This window comes from Equus quagga, chromosome 12 (genome assembly GCF_021613505.1).
Source record: "Equus quagga isolate Etosha38 chromosome 12, UCLA_HA_Equagga_1.0, whole genome shotgun sequence".
Classification (NCBI taxonomy): Eukaryota; Metazoa; Chordata; class Mammalia; order Perissodactyla; family Equidae; genus Equus; species Equus quagga.
Genome location: NC_060278.1, coordinates 60,144,586 through 60,161,423, shown reverse-complemented (window position 1 = coordinate 60,161,423; position 16,838 = coordinate 60,144,586). Strand labels below are relative to the sequence as shown.

Sequence of the window (16,838 nt, the reverse complement as noted above, 5' to 3'; positions counted from 1 at the left end):
TCACGTGAGACCATTGTGACGAAATAACCACAAAGAGTCAGTGTCCGGAGAACACAGAGGGGTGTTGATCACCGTGGGCTGGAAGCGCCTAGAACTGAGCCAAGCAGCATCCCCTAACCTCCGCTGCCTGTGAGCTTTCCAAATGGCAGACTCCGGGGATGGGACACAGCCGCTATCAGTTTTCAAAGCTCTGCGGGTGATCCGACGTGCAGCCGGGGTTGAGAATGGTGTCCTGAGGGCTGTGAGGCTGGAGCTGGGCCTCAACAGGGGAAGAGAATGTGGACAGCGTGGAGGGAAGGGCAGAGAGCAGAGGGAGAGCCAGCCCTGGGGTCAAGGCCACTGCACAGGTCCGGACCCTGAGGGGCCACAGAGGGGCAGGGATGGCAGGAGTCCAGCAGCTGCTCTCTTCATCCTCCTTGCTTCCGTTTCAGCGTCCACTATGAAAGGGAGTTCCCTGAAGAGACAGAGACGCCTGCGGCCAGAGGAGGAGCCTTTGGCCAAGCGCGAAGGGCCCCGGGTCAGTCTCTCCTGGACCCCCAAAGTTGGGCCTTCTCCCAGAGAGGCCTGGGGCACCCGCTCTTTCCTTACAGCTGGGGAACCTGGCTGGCCAGCCTGGCCTGGGAGCCTGTCGCCATGGGAACCAGCTGGGCCAGCTCCTCATCCGGGTGGAGGAGAAGGGTGCCAGCTAGGTGACTGAGTGGGGAGGGAGGGGGAGAGCGTGTGCTATAGAAGGGGCCTCCGCAGGCATGCCAGGAAACTTGGACCCCCCCCCCCCCCCCCCCCGGAGGACGGCCCCTGGGCACACGGATACCTTGGCTCTGGGGCCCTTCAGCAGATGATCTGGCATCTCCCATTAGCTCCTTGACCACCATGTGTGACAGTAGGAGCCCTGAGGATGCTGGAGGTCAATGGAGACGAGGGTTCTTGCCCTGCCCCCCAACACACACACACATACTTTTTCATGGACACACTGAAGAACAGCCTGGCCAGAGCTGGCTAGACTCTTGCCGTGATCGCCACTCCCAAACCCACAAGGACAGAGACCAGGGCACGTAGAGCGGCAGAAGCTAGGGGGACAGCACGGAGTCCTGCCTGGCCTGGAGTTGGTTGGGGCCCCACATGTGTCCACCCTCCACGACGCCCTCCACGGCCCCAGGGTCTCAGAGAACCCTCCGAGTGTGGCTGGCTGGCCAAGCAGAGCTCCATTGAGCCGGGGCCCCTGGCAGGAGTCAGCAGCCCATCTTGCCCTCACCCCCTCTTGCCCACAGGACCCCACAGCCAGCCCTGCATGGAGAAGCTGAAGGGACAGCTGCCCCAGAGAGCAATGCCCGGAGCGCAGGCACCTGCTGCCCCCAGCCAGGTAACGGGCAGAGGCCTGGGAGGAAACTGCATACGGACGAAGGGTGGGGCAGCTGCCCATCGGTGATGGAAGGGACGAGACTCCTGGGTCCTCCCCTCCTTGTAGGTCTTGGTGAGGCTCCCTCTGAAGAGTTGGGGTTTCGCTGGATCCCAGTGGGCTCCAGCACCCCTGTTGTGGTCTTTGCTTTTGTGCGTTTGGAACAGAGTGCCAGGGCGGAGCCTCCCCTGCCTGCGGAGAGGAGGCACACCCCTGGGTCTCGTCCTGAGCAGACCCCCCGTGGCAGTGGGGCCGAGGACAGTCCTTCCAGGTGCCCAGCTCCAGCCACAGCCCTGCTGATCCAAGAGGTGAGCGGGGCTGCGACAGAGCAGTGGGCGGCACGCAGCGGGCGGCACATCCTTCTGTGATGGCCTGGGGTGGAGACTGGGTGGGGCCATCAGAGCCAGCCCCCTGAGGCAGCTCCCAGGAAGACCCCCCACAACCTCCTCTCCCCTCACCACAGGCTCTGGTTCGAGGGGGCCTGGACACCTTGGCGGCTGATGCTAACTTCATCATGGCGACGGGCCAGGCCCTGGCAGACGCCTGCCGCATGGAACCGGAGGAAGTGGAGGTGGCAGCTACGGAGCTACTGAAAGGACGAGAGTCCCCAGAGGGCATGGCCGGCACCCCGGGATGCTGGAGCCTGAGATCCTCCCTGGGCAGCCTTGACCAGCTTCCGGGCTCCCAGGAGACCCTGATCCCCCCCGAGCTGTGAAAGCCTGCATGGCATCAGCAGGGGCTTAGAGCTAGCGTGACCAGAGAAGGGCCCACCGACCACGCCACCTCCCCATCTCAGCAGCAAACGGATGGGCTGAGCGGGGCTGGTGGGAACCCCCGAAAAGTCAGGAGGAAGTCGACTGGCCGACTCCTCGCCAGCAAGGGGCTTGATTGGTTGGAGCTTCTTGTGTTATTCGAATGGCCTGGTCAGCGCCAGCGTCTGTCTGGCATAAGGCCACTCCCCCCAGCAGGACATTAAAGTCCCCAGGCCTGTGACACTGGCACCTGGCCTCTGCTTGTCTCCTTTTCTGGACGCTTCTCCTACACTCAGCCTCCCCATCCTGTCCCCTGCCCCAGGAGCCTGTCCGTGGGCTCGGGAGCCTGGGCCGGGGAGAAGGACGGAGGGCCATCTGGACGGTTATTCTGCACTCTGCACTGGAGAGTGTGGGTCCTCCTGGAAATCCATGGCCAGTGCCACTGACTGGGCCCAGGGAGGACCAGTGGCCTCAGAAGCAGCAGCCCCACATCCCAGGTCACGCCACGGCCAACCTCCTTTGAAGCCATGACCCTGTCTCATCGGCCAGCATCCACTGCCATTATAGGCCTCAGAGCCCTCCATGGCGCTCTGCTCATGGCCTGGGGGAGCAAAGATGGACAGAGTCCACAGCTTCTCTGATCCACACCAAGTAATAACGAGTCACAGTGGCCACTGTTTACCAAGTGCCTCCTGTGTGCCAGCCGCAGACGTTATCCTACGCCAGGGGTCTCAGTACATTCTGTTTACAAGCACGTTCACACACGCCACCACTCCATTCTCCTCGCAGCCGCATGAGGCGGGTGTAGATTCCATCCTAAAGATGCTGCAGCGGAGGCGCAGAGAGGGGACCAGATGCACTGTGGTTGCACAGCCTGCGCGAGGTCGTTGGGACTCTGCTGGGTGCTCGTCCCTGGGAGGGTGGATGCTCTCCCCCATCCCTGCCCCTCAGCCGGCACCTGCTCTTCGACCGTTGCTATGGTAACTGCGGCTCCCCTGCAGCTCCTTGGGCCCCAGGAGTCTCAGGTGTGAAGGCAAGGAGACTTGCTCACAGCGCGAGATCTGTGGGCCAGCGTCCATGGGGCCCCAGAGCTCCCTGGTCCCCGGTCAGTGCAGCTGGTCCACATCCCCTCTCTGCTTAAACCTCAAGAGCAGGAGCTTGCCCCACGCTGCCCCTCAGCAAGAGCCTGGTTTCCTCCTTCACAGAAATGCAGGCCACCCTCAGCTCCCATCACCAAACTGATGACCTCCTCAGTGGAAGCCGGGATCACCTGCAGCCAGCAACTCAGATTCTGCTGCAGCCCTTCTCCCCTCTCCCACCCTCACCCCTCCCTCCATCAGCGTATAACACGTTCACCATGGCCTCACAGCTGTCCTGTGTACCTACCTGTCATCCATCCATCAGTCTACCTTTCTATCTAATCAATCACCCATCTATCCATCTATCTATCATCTATCTAATCTATCACCCATCTATCTGTCTATCCATCTATCTTCTGTCTAATCTATCACCCGTCTATCCATCTATCTATCATCTATCTAATCTATCATCCATTTATCCATCTATCTATCTATCACCTCTCGTCTATCAAATGTATCATCTATATCTATCATCTACCTATCATCTTTCTGTCTAATCTATCATTTATCATCTATCATTTATCATCTCTCAATCTTTCATCTCCATCTATCTATCTTCTATCTATCACCCATCATTTATCTATCATTTACCATCTATCATCTATCAATCTATCATCTCTATCTATCATCATCTATTATCTATCTCTATCATCTATCACCTAAATATCATTTATCATCTAATCCATCTGTCATCTCTATCTATCTATCCATCATCTATCATCTATCTAGTCCGTTATTGAGGACCGAACTTCTTGCCTGGGCTGCCTTCCCCTCGTACATTTCTATTTCTACTTCCCATTTCTCGTTCCTGGCGCTCACCCCCGTCTCTAACAAGCTTGTTGCTAATTCAGGGGACGCGTTTGAGTCCTCATCTTGCTTAACATCTGAGCGGCACTAGATACGACTTAGCTCCCGCTCCTCCAGCAATGCCTGCCCCGTGGCTCTCCCAAAGTCCCCCTACCTTTCAACTGCTCCAGCTTGAGGCTCCCCGGTGAGCTCCCCCCGGCCCACATACTCTCAGGTGAGGGCGTTCTGCAGGCTCTGTCCGTGACCCTTTCTTCCCACTCAGTAAGTCTCGCTGGATGCTCTCGCCCACTCTCACATCTTAGGCGCATCCACATGTTGATAATTCCCAAACCCGTGTTGCTGGTCCCATCTCTTCTGAACTCCAGACCCCTGCATCTTACTCCCCTGGGCCACTCCGCATGCAGGTCCCACTCGCGCCGAAAGGGCATCGTGTCCATCTTCGACCTCACTGTCTTTCCTCTGGTGTTGCTGATCCCAGGGGGACCAGAAGTCTGGCTCTTGTCCTGGCCTCCCCGCCTCCCTCCCACCTTTCCCCATAGATTCGCCCTCCTACGTATTTCTCAGCCCTGTCATCCTCCCAGTTGCTTTCCTGAGGGGCTCCATCACCACGTCCTGCCTCGTGTGCTGCAACAGCCTCTGAACTGGCCTCCCAGCCTCCTCCCTTCTCTTCCTCCCAGCCTGTCTCTGATCTTTCTAAAGGAGAACCTATCATCTTATCCCCTTGCCTAAGATCCCTAAAGGGATGGAAGCAGTCACGGAAGCCCTCTGAGCACCATGCGAAGCCCCCGCCTCTGCTCACATGCCTCCCCCAGGTCCCCCACTTAAGGAAGTCTCCTGCCTGCCCTCCCCGCTCCCACCAGCCCCAGCCAGGGGGAGTGCTCTCACCTCTGAGCTCCAATGGGCTGTTCTTTCTGGAAAACTCCCTGGACCCTCAAGCCGACGGATCCCCGGCCATCTTTCAGATCTCGCCTTTGCTATGGCTTCCTGCAGGAGGCTTTCCCTGAAGACCCCCACCCCTCTGTAGCTGCCCCAGCACATGGCTCGCCTTTTCCCCCTTCCAGTGGGGTCCTGACCGTCCTGCAACCGGTGGTTCATTTTCACCCCGGCCAGAGGCTGAGGGCCACGAAAGAGGAGCAAGTCCACCTTGGTCACTGTTATCTCCCCAGAGCCGAGCACTTAGGCACACAGGCTCCATTACTGTTAAATAAATGTGGGAAAATGCCAAGAAGTGGGGGCCCCGCCCTCAGCAGGGGCACCACCCGACGTGGCCCAATGTCATGAGTTCAGGTCTCCAGCCTCAGCCAGGTCACTGTCTGGGCCCAGGTGAGGCCGGGAGGGGGTCGGCCTCTGGAGGCCACCAGCTGGACTCCAAGGACCCTGCCCCCTTGGAGCGGCTGACGCTGTCTCCAGTTCTGCTGACTGATCTCTAAGGGGAGATGAAATCACTCACCCCACAGGACGGCTGAAGAGTTAATAATGTGGTACATACGTGAGAGCGCTTCATACTCTGGGAGAGTCTATTTTTATTTACAAGTGGGACTCGAGCGTCTTATGTTAACACCTCACACACACAGAATACTAAGCAGACGGCAAGTCCTGTCCAAAGTGTTCGGCAGACAGTCACAGATGTCATCCTCTCCACGAGAAGGAGGCATCGTCCTCACCTTGCAAATATGATGGGAGAGGACAGGTGAGCTGCCACACAGCTGCTAGGAGGGCCGGGGAGGGATGGAACCCAGGCACCCTGGCCTCCAGTCCCACATCCTTACCACTGTGCTATCGTCAGCTCTGCCTTCCTCCCAGCTTGACCGACAGGTCCACACGGACACACAGGCTCTGAGAAACTTTCCTGTCCACCACCTCTCACCCTTGTGAAAAGCTCAGGCAGTTTCCTTTGCAACACATAAGATGCTCTGATTTATCAGAATGTACAAAATCTCGCCTCTATCCCAGCTTCGCTTGAAGTGATGGATGGGTTTCTCCTTAGCGGGCAGCTAGGCTGCTCCCATAAATCCTCAAAGGAACAAGCTGTGGAAGGATGAGGGCCAAGGGGGAGTGACAGGGGCAGACTGGAGGGGAGACAGGCCCCTCCTCTCAGCAGGACCACCTGACAGAGACACTGTACCCACAGGAGCTGGCAGGGCCACCTCCTGTCACCTGGGGGCACTGGCCAGGGGCAGCGTCTGCTGGACTCCAGTCTTCTCCCTGCCAGTTCCTGGCAGACTTGGGGCCCAGCTGCCGAGTGGGGGATCTGCCAGAAGGGGCGGGGGTGCCGCTGGTGGGAGGGGATGGGCACACAGCCGCACACCGGCCATGGGGACGACGGGAGCCCTCCCATCTGGAAGGTGTGGAGCTCAGATGGAGGATGTCTGGAAGACCAAGGAGGGTGGGCCCCGGGTCCCGTTTGTTCTTCAGTGCAGGGAGGAGCTTCCTGGCTCTGGTGCTGGTAGCCTTCCAGGCCCTGCTCTAGAAGGATCTCACAGGTTCTTCAAGGAGGGTATGGCTCTTCCCTGTACCCGTTTAAGAGCAGAGCCCTGGCAGCCAGACCCTTCTGGATCTGAAGCCCACTCGCCTCCCCGCTTGCTGTGACGTGGGGCAGTTCACAAAGGCCTCATAAGCTTCTGCTCCTCCTTCTGCAAAATGAGGGAATAACTCCTGCTTCTAGGGTGTTGGAAGGTAGGAACGTGACCATGGAAGGACCCGGCCCCGGTTAAGAAGCTGTAGTTTTGATTCTGTCAGACACTGCCTAGTAAGAGAGACAGACGTTTAAGACGGGAGGAGGCCAGCCTCGGGGGCTGCTGGGCCTCCACTGACAGGCGTGCAGGTGCAGCCCGCTCCTGCCCCCGGTCACAGACAGGGCACTGCCAATTCAGAGCGGATATTGACCCCCATTCTTCTGGCATCTGATCCCAGCAACATGTCTCTGCTGCCTTGGGGCTGACAGCTTATGGCGCCAGGTGACGGCCCACCCCACCACAGGTCCCACTCGCATTTCACTGACGAGGCCACCGAGCGGCAAGGTCTTATGGCTGGGAAGTGGCAGAGCTGGGATTTGTCCCTGGGCTTCCTAATTCCATTGCTTCTTTCTCCTGCCATACAACGGTGTCCCCCGAATGGAACTTAAAATCCAGTTTAGGAAGCCAAGGCCAGGAGCATTTTAAACAGAAATTTGCCATAAATATGCGGAGTCGGAATAATAATGCTGGCGATGGACACCAGTTGAGAACGATAAGACGTCAGAGCAGTACCTTGCGGGGCCGACACTGGGCTTCAGAGGCCTCAGGACAGGGAACTAGTTGCTGTTTAAGTAAAATGCACAGAAGAGGAGATTCCGTGGTGGTGAGGAAGGAAACCAGACCCAGAGAGGGAAAGACATATACGCCCAACATCACCAGGTCAGTGAGCAGAGCCAGGAGGAGACCCAGCTCCCCAGCCACGCTCCAGAGAGGAACCCTCGAAATATGCAGGGTCCCCCGAGAAGCAGTGCTCCCCCTGGACCTGAAGAAGACTCATGGCCACTTCTAGCTGGGTCTTCTTTTTATTATTTTTTTTAAGATTTTATTTTTCCTTTTTCTCCCCAAAGCCCCCCAGTACATAGTTGTGTATTTTTAGTTGTGGGTCCTTCTAGTTGTGGCATGTGGGATGCCACCTCAGCATGGCTTGATGAGTGATGCCATGTCCACACCCAGGATCCGAACCAACGAAACCCCGGGCTGCTGAAGCAAGCACGAGAACCTAACCACTTGAGCACAGGGCAGGTCCCTGGGTCTTCTTTTTAAAATGTCTCTGCCGTTGGTCTCCTCATCTGTAGAACAATAAATGATAACGAACGTAGGTCAAGCCCTGTTCATTAAGTGCCTTCAATGCAATACCTCACTTAGCGTCTGCAACATCACTTACAGAATGGGCATTCTTGTCAGTCCCCTCCCGGGATGAGGACACCGGGGTTCAGAAACGCTATGTGAATCGCAAACAAGCAGTGAAGCCAGGGGTCTAACAGGAGCCTGCACGCTGTTCTTGGGCTGCTGACTTTTGTATTACTGTGAGGATCGCACGCCAATCCCCTCACCCCCGCAATCCCCACCTCGACCCCTATTAATCTGGCCCCAGACCCTTTTCACATCCTGCCAGCACCAGCCAACCCTAACCCACCCAGCCCCCCTTGCACAGGCTGCACGCTCTCCTGCCTCCACTCTGTGCCTTTCTGCACTGCCGCACAGCCACTCTGGTCTGGAAGCTCCCTCGGATGCCGCTTCCTCCTCAGCGCTCTGGGGATACCTTCTATCACGGCCTTTGCTACACTGTATCAGAAGTCGGAGGTTATACTTTGTTTTTTCCAGGTATGCCTCTCGAGGGCAGGGATTTCTTTACCTTTGTGTCCTCAGCAAGGGAAAAAAGAAGGAGGGAGAGAGGGAGGGCAAATGCACCAATAAACTGCTGAACAGCACATATTCCATTGAATCACTTGAAATTGCCAATATTCTATCCCTTTTGTCAATTTTATATTTAACCCACTACAATGATGGTGGGTTTCCCCACTGCCCAGCGCCACCCGAGGACCACCACTGCCCCTCTGGGGAGCAGGGCGCCTGCCTTTTGTTTGGGGCAGTTTATACGTGTCCTGATGGCACGAATTGCTTTGGGTGAGGGTTCACCGGGGTGGGCATCCTGCACGGGGGTGTCCTTGGGCAGCGAGCAGACCGAAGTGGACGTAGCACCTGTCATCTCAGCACCCATCCTCGCTGAGGTGGCCCCTCGGGGAGGGGAGGCCGAGGCCCACTCCATGACCGTGAGGAGTGGTCTGCAGGTGGGTGCCCAGCTGCCCCAGCGCCAGCATAATTGTAACCGCGGACCCTCTAGGACCAGTTCAACTGACCCCATCTTATCAACAGAGTACTTAAGAGTGATTTTTCAGGAATTGAGACCCCTGGTCCAGTTCAGGCCGGTTGAGACCACCAACCCATCAACGGGGCCTGCGCAGATGCTCCATCAGTGACCCTCTTGACGTTAAGGAGCTAAAAACACCACCCTCAGATCATGGTAATGCCGCCAATTTGTCACTGTGCGTCCTATGAAGAGGCATGAAGCTTGACTATGCTTGCGCAAACCATCAGTTACCTCTCCTCTCCTCACCTCCAATCATCTATCTCCATACTGCAGACCACCCTGCCCTTCATCCTATAAACTGCGCCCCAAGCCCTGGATCCCGGAGACAGATTTGAGGGCATATGCCCCCCGTCTCCTTGCAGATCCATCTTGCAAAATAAAGCTGATTTCTTTCCCCAAAAGCTGATGCCATAATAATTAGCCTTTTTTATGTACATCAGACAAGAAAGCCTCAATTTTGGGCGGCAACACTATCGGAGGCTGCCTGTCTCTCCAAGGCACCCCACGTCTGGTCCTCTAGTCTTGGGGTTTGACCTCCTCCCAGGCCTGGGCCCCCATCTCCTCTCTCCTCTGCCAGCCCAAGGGGGCAGGGCTGAGGGACAGATGACAGCCCTCTCCCGCAGGGTTCTTTCTAATTGGGGTTATGACTTAAAACTCTGATCCACTCCCTCAGTCCTGGCCTCCTCTTTGGATCCTCCAGCCGAGTTTGGAGATAAAAAGAAAAGCAAGCTCTCTTCCGGCTTCTCGGCACTCTCACGAGACCATCCTAAGGCTCCTCAAGGCTGTGTCTCTCTGTTGCCTGGTACAAGTGTCAGGAAATCCGGGGGGGTCGGGGGGGAGAGGACACACATTAATTTTTCAAGAGATTCTATCACCTCAGCCAGTGCGGCTGTCATGGTCAAAGGGCCTTTGAAATTCTCCTACAATCGTCCTGTGAGATCCAGCACACACAGTGCCTCGGGGGCTGGCATTCATTACTGCCCCGTCAAATTCACAGTCTGGTTGCATTTTTGGATAGCCGGCACTTTAGAGGTTAATCTTGGGTGATGTCCCTCCACCCCCTCCCTCATCCTGCCCCCCATCTCCTCCTATTTTTGAAGTGTTAAATGCTCATTTGCTGGCAGTTTGCTCTGCAGGGTCTGGCAGAGGCAAATATCTATTAAAATCCAAGGAAATGATGCATCTCTGGGGACTGGAAATCAATAGCTCCTCGGCAGGGCGGGGCCTCTTTGTTAAGTTCATCAGGGGGAAGGGCTTCCCCTGGGAGCATCTGAAGCAGGAGGAGGGCCCTGCCTGGGACTGCCTGGGAGGTCCCCTCCTCCTCACCGGGTCTGGGGAGTGTCTCCGCCCCCTTCCCTCCTCTCTCCTTGTCCCCAGGCCTGTGGCTTCATCTCTTTTTCCCTCTCTTGTCTGGTTTCCCAGCCTGGCCCCCTGCTCATTCCTCTCGTGTCCTCTCTCTGCTTCTGAATGCCCACTTTACTCTCTGTCCCCTTGCAGGGGGAGGGGGTCCCTCAATGAGCCCACAGGCCACATGGGGCAGGGGAGAGGGCTCAGCCACCCTTCAGGTGGCCGGGACTCCGGTTAATTGTCCCAGGGACCCAGGATAAGTCATTAGCCGCTCTGCAGCTCTGTTTAAGCAGAGACGTTGGAGCAAGTCACCTTTTTTAAAAACAGTTTATTGAGTTATAATTAACTTATAATAAACTGCACATATTCAAAGTGTACAATCTAGTTTTGAAAGATGTATATCTCCATGGAACCACCACCACCACCAAGAGAGCAGATACATACACCCCACAAAACATTTTCTTGGTGCCTGTTAGCAACCCCTGCTCTGCCCCCCAAGTCTGTGTGCTGCCCCTGCCTCCCTCTCCCATGACCACCAGGCAACCGCTGATCTGCTGTCTGACACCACAGGTCGGTTTGCATTTTCTAGACTCTACGTCAATGGAATTATTCAGCGTGTGCATTTTTGGTCTGGGTCCTTTCACTCAGCATCATCAGTTTGTGGTCCATCCATGCTGTGTCCTATGTTGACAGTTCCTTCCTTTTTATGGCTGAATCGTATTCCATTGCTTGAGGTACCACAGGCCGTCCCTTCTTCTGTGGATGGACATGCCACTGGTTTCCACTTTGGGGCTGTGCCATGACTCATACTCAAGTCTGTGCGTGGCCCTGCAAAGCAGCTGCCCCAGCCCAGATCCATCCTTTTCCTTCCAACACAGGTTGAAACCAGAAATCTGCTTGCTTGGGTTTGAACCCTGCTCCACCGCCCATGGTGTGACCTTGGGCCACTCTTGGTGTCTTTGTTTTGTGGAGACGATAATTGTTCCTACCTCCTAGGGTGTTCTGCGCACCCCATGCCAGCATGGACCTGCAGCATTTAGCACAACGGTCAGAAATGGTAGCTGTTAATTCTTTGCACGTGCCTCTGAGAAGATCGCTATGATCCAATATTGGCTTCCCCCAGGATCTCGGGGCGGTTACCAGCCCACTGTAGTGGCTCTATTCGACGGAGGGGGAAGTGAGTCCCAAGGGAATGAGTGACTTGAAGAGGATCAGTCTGAGCTGGGGGTTACCAGGAGTGTGTGCTAACACTCTGTTTGAGAACGGCTTCCTAGGCAGGCGACGGGCAGTGCCACTGGCAGGCCCTTGCAATTTTCTAATTACTTCTCAGAGGGTCCCCCGAGGACCCTGGGAGTCACAGCTGACCAGAAGACCCCAAGTCCTCACAGGGATCACATGAACCCATGCTCGTCTAGCCAATCCCAGCAATCTGAGAACCCGGCAAAATCGTAGTCAAGTCGTGGGGATGGAGATGGATGCAGGCAGAGACGCCGCCTGCCCACTTCTTCCCACCCCACAGGGCTCCACGCAGCCCAGGAGATCAGAACCCAGAGGGGGAGCCAGTAGAGGAGACACTGGACAGACAGGGAGAGTCCTGGGAGGCCCTTGGGCATCTTTACAGACCAGAGCTCTGAATCCTGGCCCTGCCCCTTACCAACTACGTCCGTTAGGGTAGGGCGGGCCACGCCAAGGTCACAGATAAGCCCGTAACTTCAGTGACTTCACACGATAGAAGTTTATTTCTCACGCTCTATAAACAACATGAAACTGTGGGGGGCCAGTGGCTCGTAAAGCTTCCACGAGAAGTGATACGCGTCCATTTTGCCCACGTTTCATTGGTCAGAGAAGTCCCGTGGCCACAGGCATCAGAGCAAGGACAGGCAGTCCTGCCCTGTCAGAGGCTGAGAGCCGGAAACGCCTGGTCAGTGGCATTAGTGACCCCTGCACCGGCCAAGTGACCTCTGAGCCCATTTCCTCTTCTGCAAAATGGAGACAATGAGAGCGTTGACCTCACAGATCATTGTCAGGATTCCATGAGAAAACTGTCACACCCTTGGCACAGGGTAGCACGTAGGGCAGGTAAAAGAGAATTGAGATGCCCGTCCAGACAGCCCCCACGAGGCTGGGAGCGGTGGCATTTGTGTCCAGCGGGGACCCAGCATGCCACAGCTCCTTCCTGCTTTGCAAACTCTGACCCCACTCCCAAGGCCCCACCTCTAAGGGGCCAGCAGAGGCTGGAAACCGCCTCCTCCTGCCTCCCTGGGTCAACAATGATCGCTTGGGCCGGGCAGACATCGTCGCCACAGCTCCTCCACCCAGGCTCCTTCTCACTCAGCTCTGAGATGTCCCATCTCTCAAGGGGCATCTTGAGGACAAACTCACCCTTCTGTCCAGCTAGAGGACGGGGGCCCCTTGAAGAAGGGACAGGGAATCCAGTGGAATTGTGAAAGAAATTCATATCTGCTTTGTGCAGAGCGTGGTGCTGGGTGCCAGACCCAGTGACCTCATTCCCGCATCATAACAGCCCTGCCATGAGGTCCGGTGCTCACCCTCATTTTGGGGGTGACTGACCTTGGAGGGGTGACACGCCTTGCCCAGGATTACACAGCGAGGTGGCGGCAGGCTGGGATAGGAACCCAGAGCTTGTGACTCGGAACCCCACGGCTCGGCTTCTGGGCTGTGTCTGTTGTTTTGCACAGACTTCACTTCCACCCAGACTATAAGGGTGGAAGCCCTGCCTCGGCCGGCTGGCCTTCAGGGCCTCCCCAGCCGCCGTGGAAACTGGCCTGCTCCAGACTGCAGGGCACGTGCTCCAGGCCCCGCTCAGCTCCAGCTCACTGTGCCACTGTGGACACGTGTCCTTCCCTCTCTGGGCCTCAGCTCAGCTCCAGCTCACTGTGCCACTGTGGACACGTGTCCTTCCCTCTCTGGGCCTCAGCTTCCTCACCTGAAAATGGAGCTGTGGAGCAAGATGATCTTAGGGTTCTCTCCGACTCCCGGATTCCGGGACATGGGGGACAGCCCGCACCTGCTCCTGCCTCATGTCCCAGGACTGTCAGACGTCACTGCAGGGTAGAGGTGTGGGTGAAAAGCCCATGTTTGAGGGTATACAGAGCATTAATTAAATCCTCAGTAACGCTGGAAACCAAAAATAGCTTGTTTGTTTTTTGTGAAGACTGACGGGGTGTTTGTCATCCACAGCCGCTCTCTCTCCTCCCAGCTATTTATAACAAATTCTGGTTTCCTCTACGGCTGTCTGTCTCTCTCTGTAACAGAGGAAGTCAGGCCAAGCCCGCACCCGAGCTCAGATCTCTGAGTCTGCACCCTGACAGACCCTCTGTGGGGTCCAGAGCTGCTGGTGCTAGGCGGAAGTGGGCTCCGTCCACGGGGGACCCTGACCATCCGCTGGCAGGATGGGTGAACGCCTGCCTGTTCTCCCAACGAACGGAGCATGGCTGCTGGGGTGGGCTGGGGGCTAGGACTGGAGGTCCAGAACTCTGGACTGTCCACCCCAGAGCTTTCAGCAAATGCCAATGGCTGGTGCCAACCTCAAAGGAGATAAAAGGGAAGGGGACTCAAGTCTTGGCCCCTCTGGAGACACTTCTAGGCCTGAGGGTGTCTCCTAGGTGTCTGGTTTGTCACCATAGTGTTGCTGTCGAGAGCTAGGCTGTGCCTGAGAGACCTCAGATGGTTGCCCCAAGTCACTGCTGGAGTATTCTAACCACAGGGCCGTGAGAGCTTCCGGTCTTGGAGAGGCCCCTGCACCTCCTCCAGGTTCCCATCTGCCCAGACGCCCACGGCTCCCGTCAGGAGAGATGATGGAGGCCCCAACGTGCCTGGGGGAAGGGCCTCAGCTGAGCACAAGGGCTGGGGCTCAAACTCCAGTCCAATTAGGGGGCTCAGGGCCAAACACGGGGGAATGTGTTCACACGCACGTGTCTGTGGATGTGGATCTGTGTGCATGTGTGTGTATGTGTCTGCATGTGCTGCGTGTGTGTGTGCGTTTGCCTGTTTCAGGCAGAGAGGAAAGGGTCGGGGTTGGGGGAGAGTCGCATAGAGGCAGCTGATCGGGAGAAACTGCAGGTTTGGGAACGAGGGCAGGAAAGCAGAAGGGCAGCTGGGAGGAGGGAGGGGGGATGGGAGAGAGAACAAACCACAGAGAGGAAGCGGTGGCCCTGTTGGAGCTGGACAGAGACTGAAGGGGTCACCCTGGGCTTCCTCTGACCAGCTACCCTAAGTCCCCTGGAGCTGCGGTTTAAGCCCTCCCACTTGGAGCCCCATCTGACCTTCATGCCCATCACCTCCTCCCCTCTGGGCAGCAGCACCCAGGAGTCAGGGTCTGGACACCCAGCTGCCCTGCTGCTCCCTGGTGGCCCAGGACGGAGCTGCTGCGGTGGCTGGCATAGCTGTCTGAGGCCCTGAGCTCTAGGAGGCCTGAGCTTCCAGCCCACGGGCCTCCCTGCTTCTCCGGGCTTGACACCCTGTGGCGCGGAGGCAGGGGCTGGGCCAGCAGCTCTGGCGCCATTTCCCAGCAGTGAGGCTGTGAGTCAGAAGGGTCACCTACTCTCGGAAGTCAGAGGGGACCTCCTGAAGGCAGGAAAACAGAGTTGGGCCCCAGAGAAGTCCAGAGTCTGGCAGGAGGGGGAGCAGCTCTGCAAAATGCAGCATTATCATGCGGAAGGGCTGAACCTGGAGCAGAAGCCGGCGCCGGCCCAGCTCCCTTCCCCCTGGGCTGCAGCTTGGACACAATGTGTGGAGTCTGGGACCAGGTGCACGAGTTCAAATCCTAGGTCTGTTACCTATATGCTGGGTGAGCCCAATGTCCCCATCTGCAAAACTATAAAGACTACTAGAGTCGGGCTCAAAAGGCGATGCGAAAGAAATGAGGATATGCATATAAAGAGCCTTGTTCATGCAGAGGGTCCATCAATGTCAGTCTCCTCCTCAATGTTTTATTTTGGTTGGTAAATGGGGAGAGAGTACCCAAAAGCTGACTCCTCAACACTCTGCTGGCCTCCTGACCTCTGGCCCCAGAGAGAGCGTCCTCTAGGGTTCAAATGCTAATAATAGGTGCAGGATCCCACCAGGACCTCCTTCCTCCCCTCCTTCGCCCTGGGGGCACCTGTCTCCCCCATCAGGATGGCAGGAGGGCGTTCATTTGCCCTTGAAATTTGCTCTTGAAATTTGCCCTTGGAATTATCTTTGGTTTTGGTCTGACCTTAATAGGTCAAACCAAACAGGGATGTGAGCTGCTGGATGGGGTGCTGGGCGGGGGAGGGAAGGGGAGGAGGAGCCACAGATGCCTCCTCAGACCCTAACCCACATCCTTGCCAGAATCTCTGACATGCTTTCATCATCCGAGGGTGATGCAAGACACCTGGAGTCAGACCCCCGTCTTCCCCTCCCCCCCAGAGCTCCCTCCACATCTGGAGCTGCAGCTGGGTCCTCCTCTTGGGCTCTTTCCAGGGGAGCGAGCTGGTCCGAGCGAGGGAAGGGAGGGCAGCTGGTGAGGGGCCCTGTGAATGGCCCCAATGTTGGGAGCTGGGGGGCAGGGAGAAGGTGCCTGGGCTCAGAGTGGGGAGACGGGTGGAAAGAGAACGGACTTCCCCCACCAGGGCCTCCTCCATCACTGCCCTGAGGTTAACGTCCCCAGGGTTCCCCTGTCCTTTACGTCCATATAAAGGCACTGCACTCCTGGCCCGCTGCCCCGCCCACCCAGCCCCCAGCCTCTACCCAGGTGTCCAAGCTGAGTGGCCCCTTCGTTCCCTCATCTCTCCTGAGCAGCTCAGGCCTCCCACACTGACCCTCTGCCCCCACGGCAACAACAAGCAAAGTGTGAGCCAATGGGGTCGCCTGTAGGTCATAAAGGTCCCTGGAGCCCTCGTGGTCCAGCAGAAGGGAGGGCCCGTCTGGGCTGGGGAATCCACGGAGAGATGAACTTTACCATGCCGCAGGGTGCAGGCGGGGCGATGTCAGTTAGACATCAGCAAGAGTCGCCTTCCCTCGAGCTTGGCAATTCTCTGGAACAAATGCAGAACGGGAGCTCCCCTGGTGCTTTCAAAACACAAACCGCTAATGGCTGTGGGAGGCTCCGGGCAAGCTCGGCCCGGAGGCCGGGGTTCTTACCCACGCCGGCCGCGAGCTCCCGTGTGACCTTGGCCAGTTCCCCTCTCTGCGTCCCAGTTTCCGCCTTCATGAGTCGGGTCCCCGGGAGCCTGAGCTTGTGGACTCCGGGCCGAGGCCCCGGCGTGGCCAGCCCGGCGGCCCGCGCCCCTCCCCACCCTCCGGTCCCGCTGGCCCCCCAGCCAGCGGGTGGACGCGAGCCAAGAGGTCCCTTTAAAGGCCCGGGTCCCGCCCCGCCGCCGGTTCGGGCCGGGGATTGGCGACCCGGGGGGCGGGCCCTGCGCCGGGCCGGCCCCCGCCCCTTTGTTGGCGCGGCGGCGGGCGGCGGCGGGAGGCTGGGCGCGTGCCGCGCCGTGGGGAGCGCGGGGGCTCCGCGCGCGCTCTGCT

At 57.5% G+C, this 16,838-nt stretch overlaps 1 protein-coding gene across 1 annotated transcript in view; it reads left to right on the top strand.

Annotated features, from left to right (window-relative positions):
* CACNA1S (calcium voltage-gated channel subunit alpha1 S) overlaps positions 1-2,397 on the top strand; it is a 69,275-nt gene extending 66,878 nt beyond the window's left edge. Inside the window, exons 41-44 of the mRNA XM_046679932.1 lie at positions 432-517; positions 1,269-1,360; positions 1,564-1,704; positions 1,860-2,397. Of these exons, the coding sequence (XP_046535888.1) occupies positions 432-517; positions 1,269-1,360; positions 1,564-1,704; positions 1,860-2,111 (571 nt within the window). The 3' untranslated portion in view covers positions 2,112-2,397. The remainder of the gene's footprint in view (positions 1-431; positions 518-1,268; positions 1,361-1,563; positions 1,705-1,859) is intronic.
* The last annotated feature ends 14,441 nt before the right edge of the window (positions 2,398-16,838 follow it).